Consider the following 16778-nt stretch of genomic DNA (forward strand, 5'->3'; position numbering starts at 1 on the left):
ACACAAGCGAAGGCTTTTTCAAAAAGCGTCGTGAAAAAAATAGAATAACAAATAAAATTATTGAAATTAAATCACTGCCCTCAATAGGCCGGGAATGAAATTCACACCTCATTCACGGAGACGACTCGACTCCTACGAAGTCCATCGGCAGACCTTGAAATTCATTTCAAATTACAAGCAAATAAATCATTTCAAACAAATAAATACTTTTAATTTCGTTTATTAATTAAAATAACTAACCAACAAAATGTGATTTTTAAGAATAAATAATTGAGAAGAACTCAAAAATTAAACAGAACGAACAACGTAGATAGTAGTAAATGGTCCTTAATGTTTTTTGCCTTGACACGCCGTGCAGCCACCCACGTAGCTCCCTCGTCGAGACTTGCTTCAACTGACAGACCTGGATACACAACGTTCCAGCTCAAGTCATTCTTAATCACCCTGGTGCATTCGGGACATTAAACAATAATTATAACATTAAATAAATAAAGAAAATCAATGACAACGATATTAATATAGAGCCGAGTATGATCAACAGGAGAGATAACAATACATGTAGTCGATATGCGTGACGAGAAGAAGCAAGCGAGGAGAAGGAACCTGGCACCGGGAAGAGGCACTCGATACTCCACTTTCAGATCATCCAACCTCTTCAGCTCCTTCCTCACCAACATGTCGGCGTAAATGTTCCACATACGACATCTTTTCCCCTTTTCCAACATAAATTCAGCCTGACTCCAGGCGTACTGAGCGAATGCGAGCATGCGAGGGTACAGCATGTAGTCCGATTCAACCTCTGAAAGAATCAACTCGCCCCACAAACTCAACTGAACTCCTAACATAATATTCATGTTAACACTTTTAACTGTAATGTTAGGATATAAAATACTTTAATAATCGTGAAACTTTTAAAAACTCTCCAACGCAACCACGTATCAATGAACTTAGGGTGACCTAAAATTTTTCTCTTCATTGTAGGATCTTGCAAGAATTGAGGTTCCTTGTAGGAAAGTATGCTGAAGTCGTCGATGAAGTCGGTGCTCCACGTCAGTCCCCTCTCCTCGTTCGATGGCTCGTACGGGTGATCCACGTAAAAACTGCTTGCGTCAGATAGAATTATCTTCAAAAAATTAATTCGTGTTGCTAAGATAACCGATGGCGCTAAAAGATACCTTAATGTGCGAATCAAACACCAAATGAACGAAAATTTGTAAAATAAAAAAACATTACAATTATTTTTTGAAATGAATAGCATTTTATAAAATAACTGCCCAAACAACTAGCACCATTGTGCTTCAAGAATGTCACAACTTTAAAACCAGGATGTCTGAGTCGGACTCCGACTTTTTGATTGAAAATTTTCCGACTCCAGGTAAAAATTTCTGACTACGCGTTCCGAAACGCAGAAAAAAAAGTTTGCTTTATAATTGTACTTGAATGCCACACTAATAAAAGAAAAATACTAAAAACACGACTCCAACACTGTTTATAACTTGCATGTTTTCTGCCTTTACTTAAAACACAAACATTAAATAATTTCTCAGCATAAATTTATAGCAGATAACTATAATAAGACAGGTGCAAAACGAATTTGCCCCGAGACTTTCCTACCGTTGAATGTTGCAGCCTGGCGAGGTTTTGTAGAGAGGATTCCAACTGGCCATTGGTCTGGTCGTTACTGTAGAGCCAGAAGTTGACGGCATCTGGTTGCAGCTTCCTCTCCATCAAGTTCATCATGTCCGAGCCCCACATTATCACCTCCAGCCCGTACTTCCTACCTGGTTTTGTTTCATGAGACAGGATCATACACGGGAATGAACTTATGCAGTTGATGTCATGCTGCGCAATCAATTAATAAAAACGAAAGAACTAAACAAAGTTTAAACATACATTCAAATTTGATATCTGGACATCGAATAAAAACTTTTATTCAAAGTTCAAACAACTCAACGCATACTGACCTACGTCAACGATGTATTCGAGAGCTCTTGCGTTCACTTGTTTTGCACTTAAAGCCTCATTCGAATCGTTTTTTATAATATTCTTACAACTTTTCAAGTCGAATGCACCAGAGGGCACCTCATCACCGCCCAAATGAATCATCTTTAATGGCTGGATGTCCTAAAAAAAATTTTTATTAATGGTTGTTCAGCGACTGGACTGTATGTGCGTTTCATACTTTTGATCTTTTAGAAGTAAAATGATAAATTTGACAAACTTGAGAACTGCACCACAAACCAGAACGAATTTTGTTAATTATTTTTAAACCTCCAGCACACACACGCGTATAAAACACTGAACAGTTGCATATTTTACTTAGAGTGCACAATGAAATGAATTACTTTGTGTAAGTTGACGACAGTTTGAACGACAGTACTTATAAACTGCATGCTACTAGGTAGGCACACGTTGATTACAGTGTGCTTCCCACAATTAACCGAATTTCCCTCAAACACCTCATCGTCAGATTCCAAACCAAAATTTTTCTGGGCATCGGTCAATTTTTGCAGCAGAGCATCTCTGCGATGAGCTAGAATGGAAGAATTAACGATGAATTGCCTGGCGCGCTCATAAACATTCAACTTTCTGTTCAGCCGCTGCCTACGTCGCCGAGCTCGCATGCTAACGATGGCGGCATGGGAATGACCTGGAAAATCAATTTCCGGTAAAATAGTTACGTGATGTCGAACGGCATGGCGTAATATATCTCTGTAGTCTTTGCAAGTGTAGTATTGCCCTTTCGTGTTTAAGCGTCGACGATTAAAATTATTGCCATCAACATCATCGTCATTATAACTTATATTTTTATCACCATAAACATAATTGAGAAGAGCATTGAGTGGCCCAGTGGCAGATTGTGAGTCGTTATAATATTTCGGAATGCTGCCTAGGTAGGGGTACAGAAAGTCCACCCTATCCGATTCAGGCCCCAACCTTGGATGGCTGCCTACCTGGTTTTGTAAACAAAAAACATTTATATATATTCATTGTAGCAAATCGTTTGAAATGAAACATTCACTTTATAAAGTTAGTGTTTTATCGGAATATCATATTTTAAACAGTAGTTCAACGAAATATTTGCTTCTGCTTTTATCTATTGGTATTTTAATATTTACAAGAGAACGCATAAAAACGGAAATGTACAAAACTAAAACAAAAGTTAATTTTGAGATATAATTGAGACTTATAATAAGAAAGATTTCATTATGAATATAAACATGAGCAGAAAAACCTCAGTGAGTTCAGGAATGGAAGGAATCTGCAGTCTCCAACCCTCGTCATCCGTCAGGTGTAAGTGGAGAACATTTAATTTGTACTGTGACATCACTGTAATCGTCCTTTTGATGTAAGATTTATCGAGAAAGTGCCTGCCTACGTCCAGCAGCAAACCACGGTACCTTAATTTCGATATCTTAAAATTTATTTGATAATACATTCAAAGAACAAAGAAACTAAGGTACGAACAAAATTAAAACGAGGCGAAATTTGTTAGATACACTTTTCTAACTTGTATCTAGGAACATCCACAACCTTCCTAACTGGGCCATCATAGAAAATGACAGCCCCATCAGACAGCATACTAATCAGTGACTGCACCCCGTAAAATATTCCTGCAGCAGATTTGGCTTTCAATACAATTACATCTCTGGTGGTCAGTGTGATGACGTAACCATCACCTAATCTCGGATCCTCTGCATCAAAACCAAGACCATCTAGTTCTTCATTTGCTTTCAAAACGATGGTTCTCGGGGTGAGTTCTGAGGTGCTGCTACATTGATCGATGTCTCTCGTTTTTATCTTCAAATACCCTGAAGACCAACGTAAACAATTGCCAACAAATGCTCAGATAATGAAGAACTTGAAAAGTATAAAAGTATTCACTAGCAAGGAAAGCAGCTTCATTTAAGACTGGAGACCCAATGCAGATGATCCAAGTGTCATCAATAACTAGAGAACGAGTGACTTTCAATTTTGAGACATCATCCGACATCATTGGGGAGGGTAGAACGAAATTCTTATAGAAATTTTTCTCTCTGCTTCTGTTGCAGTTCAGATGGGAGTTTCTGATGAACCTGCTACGTGAGGAGTACGAAGGAATGGTGGAAACAATTTTTGATGGATCCCTGAATTTGCTGCTATGCAAAACAAAAGATTTAAGATCAGGTCCAACAACAAACCAATTTGGGAAAACAAAATAGATGCTTGGCAATAAAATGTCACAGTATACCATAACTCTTGAAGAATGTTTTTTTAAAATGACACTGCCAGCTTCACAGGCAAAAGGGAATAGTTTAAATAGATACCCATTAACTCTTTCAAAACATACCTGAGAATCACAGCATTCACTAACAACAATTAGTGAGAAATAAATCTTCCACTTAGTGCACAGTATGTCTCTAGAACCTCTGTTGATCAGTTTCATGTTCACAATTTTTTCATCTACTGGAACAAACTTCACCGCTAAATATTTGGATATATATTCTGCATCTGTTCCATTGAATGAGCTTGTGATGACATAATCTTCAACAAAATCATCCACTGAAATGAAAATATAAGTCTTTTAAAAACAATTATGATTGGCAGAACAAAAGTTTTAATAAAATCAGCGGGTGAATCAAAAAAATATTATTTCAAATAATCAATGTTCGTTTAGCGTCCGGAGACCCAGCTCCCCCGAGGTAGGACGTTGTTTTCTTTGCCATCAGTTTTTGTGTGCCAAATCAGACAATTAGTTGTATCCATTTCCTTTAAATTTAGAGCTTTCATGTCTTGCTCGATTGTTTGCGACCAGGACTTCTTTGGACGGCCTTTGGGACGTGTGCCAGGTACTTCAACATCTGCAAGAGAAGTTATGGCACTGTTTCCCACAAACTGTAGTTGCAGCATTAAAAAAAGGTTTTACTTCTACGCTCAAGCATTTCTTCAATTTAAATGCTGCGGCCAGTCAGTGATCCAACATTGAGCATTCCAAGTCTAAGTACCATAGAGGGGCCATTCTGAATTTTTCTGCAACATCCCTCCACTATTGCATACCTCCCAGGGATTCTTAACACCCTTTGACCACTTAAGGCCTTCTGGAGACTAGGGGCCATTGTTTTTCTTTGTAATGACATAGAATAATTGGGGGGAAAATTTTTACATCTGGACACCCATCCTGACGACAACCATCAGTTATAAGCGGTGGGCCTAGCCTTTTGCTCAAAAGCACGCAAGGCAGCATGGATGCAGTTTTATGTCATGCCCAAGACTTAATACAATACAATACAGCAACAGCACAATACAATACATAACACAATGAAATACAACACAGCAGAACATGAAACTATTTAACTATATAATATATAGTATATATAATCAATAACTCTACATAACTATATAAAATAAATCCATATAATTGTATTATTAATATTACTATTATTATTAATTAATATTAAATAATATAAGCATAGTTACTTATCAATGAAGACTTCTGTTGATGAAAGTGAAACAGTGTAAACAGCAGCATCAATATGACAAGCATGAAGACATATAAAACCTTTCTCATTCTGCTGTAAACAAATCATTTAATCTTTAATTTTTTAATGAAGTTATTAAAAATTACAAAACATGATATCAGATGTGCATAAATAATTATATCAAACTCTCAATCATTTAGTAGTAACTAAACTTTAATGTTAATGTTTAACATTAATAACAATTTTAATTTAATCTAATTATTATTACAATTAGAAGTTGAGCACCTGCTAATTAAATTAAATAAATAAATCAAATTCATCCATCTATCTATTCTATTCTGTTTGTTTAACTAACTACTGACTGATTGAAAGATTGATGAAACTTTAAAACAAAGCAAAAAATAATTAAAATAAAATTAGGTGGGTGTTTTTGTGAATTTCCTTATTTTTAATTAAGTTTTAATGTTAATAATAATTTAATTAAAAATTAACCTGTAATAATATTTTTTCTCCAACTGAAAAAATAGTCGCCTAAGCTTGAAGTTAAACCAATAATATAAAAAATATAAATTTTTCATTTTTTTTTTAACAAGATTAAACACAAAATTAGGAAAATTAGTGCAAAAATATAGGAAAGACGCATCGCCCGGACAGCTCAATTGACGACCATTCATCGATCGCAATTTAAATTTAACCGGCTAAAAGTGAATTTCTGTAAACGGTTAAAAAGTGTATAAGTTAATTTAAATAAATATTTTTTCCAAGTTACCTTATTCTATATATTATAGTACATGACCGCACTTACCACATGTAAGGAGGTACATGTGCGGACAGAAAATAATCAAGAAACATTTTTAAAATTAAGCTATTAATAAAAACATTTTAAAAGGGGAAATAGATGTAACACTTCAAAATCTGCAAGAAAATTTGATTCCTGACCCTATTTTATAAACAATTTTATCACAAACGTCAACTGAAGTTATGGAATAATTAACATCTTAACGATAAATAACATTTATAATATTGAACATTTCAAAATCAAGTCATATACATAAACAAATTTTATACAATATATTTTATACTGTATAAAATATGGTCTTCTTCCAACATTAACAAATTTGTATATATATTGTAAATATATAAATATATATATATATATATATATATATATATATATATATATATATATATACACACACACGTATGGATAAAGTGCAGACAAACCCTTATTATTCAATTAGTTGATCAATATTAAACGCTGAAAAAAAGTGAATTGTTTGAACATGCTGAACTCTATAAGAGGCCAAACAAAATATATGTTGTACAGTACAATCAACATTACAGCTAAAGCATGAACAAAATATGCATGTAGAACGTGACAAAATATTTTAGAAAGTCAACAAAGGTGCATAGCCAATACTCACGAAAATTGGCCCCTACAATTTGATCTACAAATTGCTAGAAATATTCAACAAATTTCTAATTAAACTAAAAAAATCATGAAAATAACCGTTGCTAACACTATTATTATTCAATTAAGTCGTAAACAGCGCCATTCAATAAAAATCATTCATTCAACTCGCAATCAGAGCGTTCAAAGATGAGTGAACAAGCGCCATTAATTACACTGGGTCTTCTTTCTAATACACATCGGCAAAATGCTTACGGCAATGATTAATAATTATGCATTGACAGTTATAATTGCTTGTAACTGACTGTCAGACTGAACCGATTTTGATTGTACATATAAGATTGATTATAATTTAGATACAACATAATTCGAACCTACAACAATTTATAATTACAAGATCAATAATGTTATGATAAAAATTAATGAACGAAAAAGTGAACAGGAATTAAGATTAAGAAGGAAATGTAAAAGAGTTGCAGGCGTTTGATCACGGTGGATTGCCAATCAGTCAATGAAATGTGCAACAGGCGATTAATAAAATGGAATTTTGATCAAATGGTGGCATGAAGCAAGCGTTTCCACGAACACTTCTAAGAAGAATCAACTGCAGGCGAATGTTTCAGCGTTTAAACAGAATGTAATCACAGCAGAAATAATGCTAATGTGCTTCTAAAAATTAAAGGAAATGATACATTAGTAAAAGAAAAAGAACTGATATATTCTCAAAACAAGAACACAAAAGCCGTCATAAAAATCTGCTACGAAAGAATAAAAAAATCAATTCTAAGATATTTCGATATTTCGATTAACCAATAACATCAACAATCTTCAACAATCAATCAATCAATTAACAAACAAACAACCAATCACTCAGTGAATCAACCGGTCAATTAACCAACCAACCAACCGACCAACTTAAACAACCAAACAGTTAATCAATCAAGCACTCCATCAACCAAGTGAAATCACTCCAATCAGCTAATTGAAAGCAGCATCCATGCAATCCAAATCTTTGAGAGTATGAAAGAGAGTTGAGAGTTCCTCAAGGAAGGTCTCGTGTCTGAATGCCACCCTGATGTCAGGCACGTTCGTTCGCGACATGTCGTTGCCGGCCACTCCTTCCTTCGTGTAGTTCGGTCCCAGCCAGAACTTTTTTATCTGAAAATTGCAAATTTTTTTCAGCAGAGTAGCATAATAAATCAGAAAGATAGGAGAAGATAAGAATGGAGAAGAAAGGAGTTGGAAAGGAAGCCACGGACCTCGTGAGGGAATCCGCTCATGATGACACTGTTCCTCGCAAGTTCGCACATCTCCACACTGCTCAGCTTCCAGACCTGCGCGGCGATGCTGTATTCCTCTATCAGCGGCTCCTAACGATGCAAAATGTTAACAACAACATTTGCGAGATTATAAATAAGGACAGCATTGCAGATAGAAAGAACATCAGCAAGAAAGAAAGAGAGGAACCTTGGTGAAATGAAACTGAAGAGGGTCGTCAGTTGAGAGGGAGACGAGGAGACCCCGACCGAGGAATTCGATGAGTGGGTTCCGCTGGTAGTTCAAGAAGAGGGAGTTGTTACTAAGGGGTGACATGGCAATCCCTATCTGAGAGAGGTAGTACAAGTACTGCAAAACTGGAGCCTGTTGGTTGGTTGGTAGGTTCGTTAGTACGTTTTAAAAGTTTGATGTGGATAGTTTTTAAGAAGCGTTACCTTCTTTTCATTCATCCCCATCGTCCTCATCGTCATCATCCAATCATCACCTTTCTTAAGAGGAGTCCATGTGAAATGTTCTGGCCGACCATGAAGCCAGTGACCAGATGGTGGACGGGTCCAGCCTCGCCACAGTGTGGCCTCAATACGAATGTTGAAAAGCCTCTTGCTCTGTTAATTGTTGGTTGTGGTTGATTGGGGTTGGCTGGTTGTTCGTGTCGTGGTTTGTTTTTCATGTTGTTCTTTTTTTTGTTAAATATTAAGTTATCCCCCATGAGACACACTAACTTCCTGAAATTATTAAGGACGACGAGATTGGCGAACATGTAGTACAGGTAGTAAGCGTAGGAGGGGTTATCGTGCTTGGTCCATTCGTTGGGCAGTGCTGCGTCCTTATCGAACATCACGCGCTCCGGTTTCGATTCGTCGTCTACCGAGTCAATCCCTGTCACCTTTCGTTAGTAATCGCTAGTTTCAATTTCCACAAAGTACAAACGAAAAAATCAGACACATAGACAGACAGACAGACAGACGAACGAACATACATATTGAAGGAACCGATGTAGATCAGGATGAGAGCTTGGATCGTTAGTAACTTCAAACAGTGGTTCGAATATGTTTGTGATCAACTCTTCAAAGTTCTCCACTTGTCCATTGACTTTGTACACGTCACTGCATGGTGGTTTGTTGGGTTAGGCACTTTTCATCCACCACAAACGTCACCATCGCCATCACCAACAACAGCGCCATCAACGTGAGTACTTACAACAGCCTTGGTACTTGCACCAGCCAACGAACATTGTCCGAGTACATGTTGTACTTGACCGCCCAGGCAGCCAACTTGTCCCACTCATCTCTCGACCTTCCATAGATAGACAGACGGTACTCGGCGTTCTGATACTTGCTCTCCTCCAGGTCTGACATCACTTCCTGTTTATTACGTCATCAAAGAAAGCAGTCATGTGACGTGAATCAATCAATAGTGACCAACCAGCGAGAAGCGAACGCACCTTCAATATTTCGGCAAAGTACCTGCCCTCCATGTAGTTGTCAGTTTTTATGAAGATCTCTCTCAGCCTGCTCTCGCCGACTGGATTGTACTTGGCGTTGAACTTGTCAAAACGATGGAATGTGTTTCGATCCTGGTCGCGGGTGACGCAGCAACGACGATGTTCACACGGTTGTGTTGTGATGACGTCATGATGACGGGATGGAATAGAAAATAAAAAAAACGTGGAAATAAAGATGATTTTAAGAGCAACGAAATGAAAACTAACACAATGAACGTCCAGCATATCCACACTCAGATCAAATGCTGTCAGGTTGAGACTTTTGAAGACCTGAGAAGTTTCAAATTTTTATAAAAGCCACAGGAGGCAGTAACAATCAGCTAACCAACCAGTCTTCAATTCAAACAACGAGCCAACCAACCAATCAAAACGAGCCAACCAATCAAAACGAGCCTGTTGCAAGGTCATAGATGTTCCATCGGCCAACTTGCAGACGGCCACTCCCATCTCGTTCTTCATCTTCTTCTTAATGAAACGCAGCAGATGCTTCTGACTCATGCATGACGATGCGTGTACGTGCGTGTCCACCTTATCAGACGCAAGCAGTGCAATTTCATTTCAGATGATCGAACTATTGAAAATAATCTAGCCTAACAGATACATGTACACACATCAAACAAAAAAAAAACCGACGAAGAACCAACCTTCCTGACATTGTAGAAGTCTCGATGTGATACTTGCTTCTGGGTGGCTGCCTCCCTGATCTCATTCAGCAGGACATGGAGGTCGTGCTTGGAGGTCAGGTAGTTCAAACGACGATAACAGAAAGATTTACTGTGCGTGCGTGTGTGTGTGTGTGTGTGTGTGTGTGTGTGTGTGTGTGTGTGTGTGTGTGAAAATTGTTGTCATCGCCATGCTGATCACCACCGAAGCACCATCATCGTCGCGAACATCACGAACATCATCACCGATCAAAACTCACATGGGACCATCTGCGACTAGGGCAAACAGCAAATTCTGATCAGCAATGAATTCGGCCAGTGTGAATGGTGGTGCAAACAACGACCCATCATTTTCATCCTCCCCCTCCTCCTCCTCCTCCCCATCACCAACCAAGCGACTGCTCTCACCATCATCAACTCCTGGCACCTCAACCTTCTTCCTCTTCTTCTTCGAAACCTGGAAAACTCCATTCCTAACTTGGAGATGGTAGTTGGCTGGCGGTTCCATGGTGCATTCAAAGGGAGCTCCGTGGCCAGAAGGTGCATCAATCGGGTGGTCTGTCGTCGTCAACGATGATCATCATTAGTGTGTGGCTTTAAGTTTGTCCATCTTATGCGTTAATGGAACCATGAGAGATGATTGAGATAATAATGATGATGACGGTGATAAAGTCAAAATGAAAGTGACGTGATAATCCAAAACCGTCCAGCCAACCATCCAACCAGCTAAACCAACAAACAGACTCCGACCTAAGATACTTTCCTTCTTCTGGTGAACGATGCTGTCATCTTCGGCCAGGTAATCATGCTCCTCGTCACAAACTCTTCTCAAAAAACGTTTCGTTATCGTCGGGAAGGACTGGTGTGATGCCTTCATATATTTCGCTCTGTACGTGTGTGTATGTGTGAATGTGCGTGTGTGTGTGTGGATGTTAGTAGGAGTGTATGTTCATGTGTGCACACTTATACGTGTGCATGTATGTTTATGTGTGTGTGCATGCAAACCTTATAAGGAGAGCCTTTATGAGGGCATCTGATGCTTCATGCAGGTCTGCAAATGGAACCTGTCGTAAAAGTAATATTTATATTTAATAACATCGTCAAAGTTGCACCACATCACTACCACATCAGCCTCCCCCAGATGAACACACGCACACGCACGCACACACACACACACACAGACAGACACACACGCACACAGACAGATACACGCACACCAGCAAACAAACTGACCCCACTAGTTTCCTCGCCACTGATGGCCACCCTCATGAAACTCGGCATCAAATCTTCCTCATCCTCCTCACTCTTCAGCTCTTGAACGATACTCGGCAAGACCATACTGGTCAACATGTGGGGCGAGTGATCATCCAATGAGGCTGCTACTGCTGCTGCTACTGCTGACGGAGTCGTTGCTGCTGGTCTCCCATCTCTACACGATTGTTGCTGCTGTTGTTGAAGAAGTTGATGCAGTTGTTGGTCCTGTCTTATTGTCGTTGCACTCCTGCTCATTCAATGAAGTTCATTAAAACTCATTCCATCTTATAAATTTGTGTTGAAGTGTGTTAATAAGTTAAGATTATTATTATTACTTCAATTAATAATAATAATAATAATAATAATAATAATAATAATAATAATAATAATAATAATAATAATAATAATGGTTGCAATATTAAAACAAAGTCTCCAGATCTATCGAAACAAAATTAAAAAACTTAATCTAAGAAACAAGCATGAAATTATTTCAATTTCTGCTGTGATATGCCATACCCTACCTATGTGCCTGCATGTCAAGTATTACAAAATTTAATCATTAGATGAGAGAGAGAAAGAGAGAGAAAAAAAAAGAGAGAGAGAGAGAGGAGTAGAAAGGGAGGGAGAGAATACTTCATAATGTAAATGTTTTACGTATATGTGCATGTGTACTTGCTAATGACACATTTCGAAATATCTAACAATATGAAAAAATATCAAAGAAAATTTTAATCCAAATAAGAAAATTAACTTGAAAATTGAAGTTTCAACCAAAAAGACTCAAAATTTAAACAAAAAATGAATTAACAACAAAATGTTAAAAGCCAAACTGAATATTGTTAGGAGCACAAACGCACGTATCATATATCATGTATCATATATCATGTATCATATATCATAGCTGGACAAAGCAGATATACACATGTATATCTAATCAGATAAGTATGTTGTATTGTAACAACTGCTAATTAACCAACATCATTAACAGCTTTGCAGTAACAACAACTCCATTATGAGCCATAGCCATCACTCAGCAATAATACAAACAATGTATAGACGAGCTTGATAATAACATCAAGATAACACCGACATCAGTATGACATTAACACTGTTATAACATCAACATTACGATCGTTACACTAATGTAAAAACACTAACGTATTGAAACACAAACCAGAATGCACTTTATCTCCATGCCTGGGTTAACAGCGTGAGTGTTGTAAAAAAATCAACAAATACTACAACATAATAATTTATTAATAATGAAAATAATAATTAATATTGTAGTTAATATTATGACACCAAAAATAGAATTACTAATGGATTGTTACGTAACTGAAATCTTATTAAATGGTGCTAGTGTAATTAATAACAATGATTAACATTATTAGATCAAATGATTTCAATTGTTAAGTTTTCAAAAATCCTTTAAATTGGTGTGTATATTGAATATGCATGCACAATTGTTTGTTTGTGTTGTTGTGTTGTTGTGTGTCTCCGCTGTTTCAGATACAACTAACGATTAACATAACCGATGGTTAATGAAAAACAGAAACTAAATCAGCAGCTTAAACAATGTGATGTGATGGAATAGGATTGACAGCACAGAAATGAAATGGACATACACGGGCATCTATCTATCTTCAAACTCTACCAGTTTGACAACCAAGTCCATCAGTAAAATCACTTTTATACATCTACACACACACACACACACACACACACGCACGCACGCACACGCACACACAGGCATATTTATCCTTATCTACCTGTACATAGACATTACGCAATATATTATGTAATATATACAAAACATAGACACACACATGTATATATTTATGGCTACACCTGTACTAATCACCAGGTGTCTTCAAATTACAAGATGCTAGAGTGTTTCATTCTGCAACATGCATACATATATACACACAAACACAAGTATATATATGCACACACATACCATACACAATCATACATTTACATACATGCATTGGAACAGAAATGAACAAGATGAAGAGGCAGGCAGGCAGGCAGGCAGGCAGGCGGGTGCACATGCTAGGATAGATAAAAAAAAAATAATCATTAACATCATCACACATGTGGTGTGGACTAACATTTGATAAGATCAGTGGCATGAATTTAAGTCATGGTGTGTATGTATGAATGTATTTGTGCATGTGAGTGTGGGTTTGTGTTGGGAACTTGGTGGGCCATTCATTTGTTTGTATGTTATGTGCATGGTAACTATATTGTGAAAGAAAGAAAGATAGATAGATAAAAAAATAGACAGACAGACAGACAGAGAGACAGAGAGAGAGAGAGAGAGAGAGAGAGAGAGAGAGAGAGAGAAGAGAGAGAGAGAAGAGAGATAGAATGGATGGCTAAATGTACTGATGAATGAATAAACAAATGAACAAAGAACGAATGAATAAATGAATGAATGAGTGCAACAAACAAGACTAATTAAAATTGAAGTCAGGTAGAACAAAGAATTGGAGCAATTAGACAGATGTGATGCTTTGTTAAATGTTGCTTGATTGGCTGGCTGGCTGGTTGACATGCGGATTGGTTAGTTGGATTGGTTGGTTGAAATGACCCATACCTCACAATAATTCTATTACAGTATATCACAATTAAAAATTTAAATTTAACTCAGTTCCTTTGTGGCTGACATGAACAATCTCAGTGCAAAACTATTTATTACAACGGTATCTCATATTGGCAGGATGGGTCCCCTAATTCATGTACAGTTCTTATTCCAACAAAAATTTATTTGATTGAATGGTTGATAAATAATTTTTAAATTAATAAAAAATTGAACAGTTTCACAATTCATCAACAGCTGAAAAAATTATAAATAAGATAAAAAAAAGAAAAGAAAAGCATTATGAGTCGTAAACTTAATCCACAGTGCAAATAGATATCAGATAACAAACCAAAAAGCACAGCAAAACATCTAAATTCAGAAAAGAAGAGTGTATCCAGTAAATTTTATAATCAAGTTACAATCAACCAGTTACTACAAAAATTATTCTCCCCATCAAAGACGTTGTCACCATCATCATCGTCGTCATCATCTCTAGTCATATTTAAACTGCAGAACAACCTCAAAACAGACAACAGATCATGTTAGTGGTAACCAAAAATTAAAACACACTCAACAAAAGAATATGCAGTGATATTAAATTGTGAATTTTGTTAAACATTATTATTACAAATGCACACACACAAACACACACAAGTACACATGCAGGCACACACATAAACACAGACAACAGACAAGCAGTCTACCTGGACATTCGACTGTCAGGAGATTAAATTCATTAAATTAAAATAATATTTAAACGCCTTAAATATGTGACATAATAATTGAAAAAAAATTATTTTTATCAGTTATAATACTCTGACCTACAGCAGTAATATTACAAAAATACAACAATAAGCTCAAGAAGCAATGTTAAAAATTAATATATGGTTAAAATAAGAAGCAATATATATTAATAAAAATAGCAATATTATTACTACAGTGAAAAGAAAAAAAGAATGATAGAACATATATATACTTGGACATCTGCCTGATCAGCTCCTTCTTCTGTTGAATCTCGTGAATCGGGTATTGGGGGACATCATAAGCGTCACCTAACTCAAGACTCAACGATTCATTGCAGTGATGGAAGATGTTGCCAGCTAGTTCTTGAAACTTGTGGTCACTGACAACGCCATTTGAGGATTGGCTGGGATCAAGTTTTAATAATTTTTTCGGAGATCCTAACATTTCTCTATTGTAGCTTTCACTTTTTGATTCTTTCAAATTTGAAAACAAAATCAACTTAGTGTTAATTTACTGTTACTTCTTATTACCTAAACTAATCACTCACTATTGCAGCATGCACATGTCATATATCATACACACATGCACATATATTGCCATACACACATGTACATATGACGTCATACACATATGCACAGACATAAGGACAGACTAAGAGTGCAATAAAAATGATATAAAGATAAACAAACAATACAAAACAGTATGTAGCAGTATCTCTGTAGACTAGATTAGAGTGAAGAACGAGAAAGAGTGAAGAAATAGAATCAGTTGTGATAAGATTTATCACCTGACAAAACTATTATAGAATAGAATTAACATGAAAGCGAAATTCAGTCAATTTCTAATAATATAATTATATTATTTGATTATGTATTTGTTAATAAAAAAATTATATTGAATAAATTTTTTTTAATAAATTTATTAACTTGAAAAACAAAATTTTTAAAAAATAAAAAAAACCAGTTATTCAACCTTGAATTTTCTTAACAAATACTTCAACTTCAGAAATGTCCATGATTAAAAATATTTATTCGCAGAAGATAGATCAACAGTCACCCAACAACTCTTCTAGCGACACAAAATACGGAGAAAAGACGGGGTAATCTTTACGTTTATCATTTATAGCTAACTAATTGAAGTCAACCGCATAAACTACCTGCTTAAAAGTAAAATATGGAAAGCCAAAACAACATTAACTAAATTAATAAAATCATCCATATATGCACAATCAATCAATCAACCAATCAATCAATCAATCAATCAATCAATCAAACATCTAACCAATCAATCAATCAATCAACCAATCAACCAATCAAACGACCAACCATTCATTCAATAAACTAATCATCCAACCAATCGACCAATCAATGAACCAAATTGAATGAACCAAATAAACGAAAAATTAAAAAAATTAAAAAAAATATTTTCAAGGCTTGTTCAAACTCAAACACTTAACCGTACATATCTACAAACAACTTCGAGATTTCAGTAAAGAAAGACAAACACAGTGGTAGCTTTTATTTGAATTCAATCAAAAATAGAAAATGACGGTTAATTAAAATTTTAAAAAAGTCAATTTTTTTAAAAATTCGTATTTTAAACAAACAAATATAACAAAATATCGACCGATAAAAAATAATTATTATCCATTATTATTATTATTATTATTATTATACACACTCCTTAGTAGTTCTCGGAGAATGATTCACGTAACAATAGCATTTAGTAAGAACAGTTCACAGCATATCATAATGACTAAATCAACATACCAAACAGAAATTATTTATACATGCATATATACAAAATAAATCGAGAAATATCCAAAAATTATATAACCAAATTAAAAAAACTAGAAACCAGTCAACATTTAATAAATAATTAA

At 35.9% G+C, this 16778-nt stretch overlaps 2 protein-coding genes across 2 annotated transcripts; both read right to left on the reverse strand.

The window, feature by feature from the left end:
* Positions 1–281: 281 nt before the first annotated feature.
* HELRODRAFT_182385 (hypothetical protein) lies at positions 282–5096 on the reverse strand (the record flags this gene model as incomplete). The annotated part of the gene is made up of 10 exons (XM_009032652.1): positions 282–444; positions 604–838; positions 910–1123; positions 1615–1781; positions 1965–2124; positions 2346–2954; positions 3236–3401; positions 3512–3812; positions 3886–4561; positions 4962–5096. The coding sequence occupies 10 exons, from the start codon at positions 5094–5096 to the stop codon at positions 282–284; spliced, it is 2826 nt and encodes a 941-aa protein (XP_009030900.1).
* Positions 5097–7123: 2027 nt separating this feature from the next.
* HELRODRAFT_104268 (hypothetical protein) lies at positions 7124–11610 on the reverse strand. Its single transcript, XM_009032653.1, has 16 exons — positions 11548–11610; positions 11320–11378; positions 11065–11201; positions 10772–10872; positions 10575–10690; positions 10297–10426; positions 10032–10180; positions 9860–9911; positions 9593–9724; positions 9349–9512; positions 9128–9254; positions 8871–9034; positions 8633–8753; positions 8338–8511; positions 8130–8240; positions 7124–8028 (listed from the first exon to the last, which is right to left on the reverse strand). Exons 1-16 carry the CDS (start codon positions 11593–11595, stop codon positions 7849–7851), a joined length of 1965 nt encoding a protein of 654 aa, XP_009030901.1. The 5' UTR covers positions 11596–11610; the 3' UTR covers positions 7124–7848.
* Positions 11611–16778: the final 5168 nt, after the last annotated feature.

The sequence above is a fragment of the Helobdella robusta genome (assembly GCF_000326865.2).
Source record: "Helobdella robusta unplaced genomic scaffold HELROscaffold_85, whole genome shotgun sequence".
NCBI lineage: Eukaryota > Metazoa > Annelida > Clitellata > Rhynchobdellida > Glossiphoniidae > Helobdella > Helobdella robusta.